We start from the raw sequence: 5,000 nt of genomic DNA on the forward strand, positions 1-5,000 counted from the left end.
TTTAAATGTGTGACGTGCAAAGTTAGCCGAAATCACCTTACTCCATTAAAGCTCACGTAATCGGCAACGGAAATATGCAGTGCAATATCAGCTATAGTTTATTGTAGGTCGCGGGTGAGCAAATGCGATAACATCACTTAAAGCATGAAGGAGTCTACACTTCATAATTTGATATTGCACCGTGATAGTGTCCCATCTGCAAAGCTTATCATTGGATCGCTTAAATGCGAAGACGTACTATACGAGTGGGCGCTTCATGCGAATTCATTCTTGCTCGACTGCTTATCCAAGATGGCGATCAACAAACAACAACAAAGAGACGGGACCCCAAAAAGATATTTCCAGCGCGAGAAAAAGGGACGGGGATTTTTAAAAAAGGTGCACGACACATAACACATCATAACTCTTACAGACACATTGCCATTAGGGACTCTTTTGATAGCCTACAAATCATCCGCTTTTGCAAAGGCACCACGCCTTTGTGTTTAAGGAACTCTTACCCTGTACAATCTTTCGAGCGGCTTGTCTCGCAACGTCATCGGGACACAATCGGGATACTAGTGTAATACACCTTTCATAGGCCAAAAGCCTTACGATAATTGTTGCAAACACCGTTGAGGAATGTAGAATTGAGTTTCGCGGTCCTATCTTGCTACCACGGATATCACTCGCACAAGACCGATGATGTGATTGCTATCATTGTGGTATCACAACAGGAGCTTAAAAAAAACTATACCGATTTACACACTAGTCACGAATGAACTCGTTTTAATCAAAAGAGACTGAAATTAGACGACATTGTGTCTGTGAGTCTCCCTATCGGAACCAAGCAAATAATTTTCCTGTTGTAATCTTCATTTTTTCCTTGGAAGCGAATTCGATACTTCAAATGTTATGTCACAGGCGCCCCAAACTCAGTGTGAGGGAAAGCCAACAAAAATATAAGGATTTGCATGGAAATCCCGATAAAAGACCTGAGAAGATAATTTTACGAAAAAATCCTCAATTAAAAAGCCTAACCTTATTGCCATTGTGGGTCGCTTCCTTCCTGTGTTTTTTTTTTTTTTTTCAGATTCGACGCAAATTGAGCCATTATCAGTCTCTTGGTTGTCAACGGTTATAATAAAATACCAAGGCTGAACACTCTGAATTCTCAGGAGCCCACCAAATGCAGTCAAATATTCCTGAATAAAATGTTCCCACGGTTTCAAATGCCACCGTAGAATTCAAGGCAAAGGTTTTTCTTGCATTTCAATCCGCTAGCTGCGCAATCGAAGCCAGTGACGTCAGGCGGCTGTTAGTGCCCCAAACGAAACGATAAAACGATGGAAAAGATCCTTGTGTACAAACAAAGCCTTGTTACCAAGCCTCGAACAAAGGCTTTCCCTCACACTGAACTTGGGGCGCCTGTGGTTATATGCATCTAGAATGTGTACATCTGCAAGACCCTGCAAGACTTGACATCGCTAATTAAACTCATTAAAACTAATCCTGAAGGAAAACAAAACAAAGTGTTTTATTAATCAATATCTGCTAAATAAATCTGATACAAATCTAAGTTCTTGTTCGATTTTCTTCGTTAAATTATCGTGAATGATACAAACAATCAGTGGACACTCATTGCTGGCACTAGCTACGTTTTATACAAAAATTACCTTTATCAGTGTTGAGACCGTGAGATTTACAAACTCTAGATTGTGTTTAAATAGGCTTTTACATGGGTAGCGGTATATGCGAGTGTTCCGAGTATCCTCGGGTCATCATCGGAAAACTATAATCTCTTCATTTCATCCACCGGGGTTAATAATCATACACAAGTTCCATCTCAGCCATTTGAAATATGTTATGAAAGAATGATAATAAATATAATCACTTTATTTAAGCCTCAAGGTTATTTAGCCGAGTGCTCTACTAATTTGGGAGACTACAAATAACCTGAAATCAAATCAACTGAAATCAAAGGTTGATTTTGAAGGAGAGGGGAAAACCGGAGTCAGACCCGGAGAAAAACCTCTCGGAACAAGAACCATCAAACTCAATCCACATATGACGTCGAATCCGGTAAAAGGCAAATGCTCTCACCACTGCGCCAGCGCTGCTTCCCCTTTTAACGTAGAATTTACTTCTATAATATAACGTACGATTTACTACTATAAAACTTGACTAAATTGTTACGAAAGACAGACAAAGAACACGGCTTAACCTCCATACAATGAATGGTAGGTTATTTACCAGATTTTCGTTCACTAGAGTGCGGTTGCAATTTAATGAAAAGTTATGGTCCGTTAATAACACAGCCATACAGCTCAACCCTCATGGATATGTGGCCATGCCACGACATTACATAAAAGCGAACATATCTGCTCGTAATTCTTGGCACCAACTTGTGCGAGACAATTGTTCTTGTGTCTGAATTTCCCGTAAAAACCTGAAAAATAATATTATGCTATGTCAATACACCATATTCGTATTCCCAGTATTGGACTGGAACTAGCTTGCAATGGAGGCTAATGCGGGGGAATATATTAAAAAGTTTGCATTTGAAAAGATTTCCCCGCATTAGCCTCCATTGCAAGCTAGTTCCAGTCCAATACTGGGAATTCCAATATGGTCTATTATGTTCCAGCAGTGCTGCCCTGCTACTTTCCTTTATAAAATAATTAGGATAGTACGCGCACTCTCATTGGTTGTCAGACGCCCGTTTTGATTGGCTGATAGGAAATATGAGCGTGTATCAAGAAAATCTGTTTCAATCTAGAAGAAAAAAACAAGCATTTTCCTTCACTTGTCGACTTATCTTTGAGAAATAATATATAAAAGCAATACAGGACTTTTTTCCGTGTTTCCAAAGCCTCATCTAAACACTCGGGGTAGTTGGGAGAATTCTCGACAGTTATGCAAACCCTCGACTGAATCTTGGACCCTCGACTGCGTCTTGGGTAGGCATAACTGTCTCGAACTCTCCCAACTTCCCCTCGTGTTTAGATGAGGCTATGGAAACACGGAAAACGTCCTCTATTGCTTAAATATGCCTGTCTTTTGGTAGATTCTGACGTTACAGCGAACCACTATATATGCGTGGTCGAGCTGTAAAGATGAAACAAGTTTTATCGGGGGCTTGCTTTGTCATTCACTCATTCTTTCCAATTCTCAAAAAAAAATTAAGGAATAGTGTAAACGTCTTGTGATCACTTAACCTTCTAAACAAAGTGAGAGTATTTTTTGTCATCCACAGTTAAATAGTTAACGATAAACAATGGATTGAAATTTGAAAACACTTTGGACGTCTTTTTCACATGCGGTTAAGAAATTGCCACCCATGCACAGGCAATGCGAAAACCATACGGCGAAAGACATTTGGCCAAGCTGGCAAATACGAAGGTGGGAATCAGTGTTGACCATTGTTCTGCCAAAGGTGATATGGCTATATCCTTACCAGTTCTCCCCCCCCCCCTCCATCCACTTTTCCGCTCCTTTACTACATAGATATAAGTGCGAGTTGTTAGAAATGTTGTAAGTGTGAGCTACTCATGTACAGTTCTTAGTTTTTCGTTCGACCTAAAAACAGCGAAACCGCCATCGTAGTGGTCCCTTTTTTATCTCAGTACTATATTTTAAACGTTCTTTCCACTAGCAACGTTTTCCTGAATAAGTTACTTATTTCTTGAGAATGCCTTTCTTAAACGACATTTACCTTTTCAGAACCATTGCTTCGATACGCATTCCAGTTTGCTCCGTCCAAGCTCAACAGAATTTTGTATGAAGATACCCACTGATCATGATCAGGCCTCCACTGCGTGGCTACTTTTGTCACTGCTGTCTCCTTGCCAAGGTCAATTTGCAACCACTCTCCAACTTTATTTTCATTTGCCGACCAAGAGCCACTACTTGTTTGACCGTTCCTCGCATTGTTGAGCCTGGCTTGCCAGGGTCTATATGCCGTCGATCCTTGCCACGTTGAAGAAGCCGTCACCGCTGAGTTCGGTATTGCCCTACTTTCCATTCCAAGGGGATGACTGCGGCATTCTGTGGTTAAAGTGATATCGAATTTTCATGTTATTCTTGAGCTGGATTACTTGAAAGCAATCACTGGGACTCGATATCAATACAAAAGAAGCCTTAAACATCCTATGGGAAAACCGTTCCCTTAATCAACAACTTCAACATGTTAATTTAAGCCAATTTCTGCAATTTGCATTCTTTAGACATTTTTGAAATGTTTCAATTGTACTCATTAACATTTATCTGATATTTATATTCAGATTTTCATCTCATGTAACTCTTACACTGAAGAAATGTCTGCAAGATTGAAAATCGCCGTTTCATATTTAAAAATTAATGTGTCTCTCCTGCTCTCTATAGACCTTTAGGTAAAATACAAAACAATAAATCGCAACTTTTTTTGATGAAAATGGTCTTGTAGGTTTCATTGACTTAAATTAGCCTCATGACTCCTAACAATATGGTGTCGAGTTCAAATTGTTACTGCACTCCACTTCATCTCTTTACACAGCCTGTTGTTTATAATGTCCATTTTTCCAGTCGTTTAACTTTAAATCTCGGGAATTGCATTTCTCGCTTTCTGATTGGCTCACTCAATCTCGGTTATCAGCTCATATACCGTAAAAAATAGCCTTTTATGGAAACTGATTGCGTCGATCGTTTCACGGTAAACACGGAGACAATATTCTGTCCTTTCATAAGTCAAACAGTTCTGAATTTAATGAAAATTTAATAAAAACATTATTCCATTCGCGCTTATTGGATGAGACTGGTTATAGCCCATAGCGTCGTTGCCTATTTACCACCCCAAAGCGCGCTCGTAATGGGGAACATACGCAAGGACCAAACCGACGCCAAAGTTGTCTAATTAACCAATCGAAATTGGTTCAGCGTTGTCTGTACTCTTATCGACAACGATATTTGTCATCACAGAGGTTAAAATGTCGTCAACGCCAAAGAAAGTTTTTATTTCAGAGCGTAAAACATAGAAAGAGCAA

General features: G+C 39.7%; 1 protein-coding gene and 1 pseudogene across 3 annotated transcripts in view; one reads left to right on the forward strand and one right to left on the reverse strand.

Moving 5' to 3' along the window:
• Positions 1–394, forward strand: part of LOC138025444 (kelch-like protein 3) — a 13,341-nt pseudogene extending 12,947 nt beyond the window's left edge.
• Positions 395–1,130: 736 nt separating this feature from the next.
• The window catches only part of LOC138027666 (retinoschisin-like), a 20,177-nt gene continuing 16,307 nt past the window's right edge, over positions 1,131–5,000 (reverse strand). For all 3 annotated transcript variants that reach the window (XM_068875229.1, XM_068875230.1, XM_068875228.1), the window contains exons 3-4: positions 3,695–4,026; positions 1,131–2,428 (exon numbers count right to left, since the gene is read on the reverse strand). In XM_068875229.1, the coding sequence (XP_068731330.1) occupies positions 2,276–2,428; positions 3,695–4,026 (485 nt within the window). In that variant the 3' untranslated portion in view covers positions 1,131–2,275. The remainder of the gene's footprint in view (positions 2,429–3,694; positions 4,027–5,000) is intronic.

The sequence above is a fragment of the Montipora capricornis genome, chromosome 12, assembly GCF_036669925.1.
Source record: "Montipora capricornis isolate CH-2021 chromosome 12, ASM3666992v2, whole genome shotgun sequence".
NCBI classification, from domain to species: domain Eukaryota; kingdom Metazoa; phylum Cnidaria; class Anthozoa; order Scleractinia; family Acroporidae; genus Montipora; species Montipora capricornis.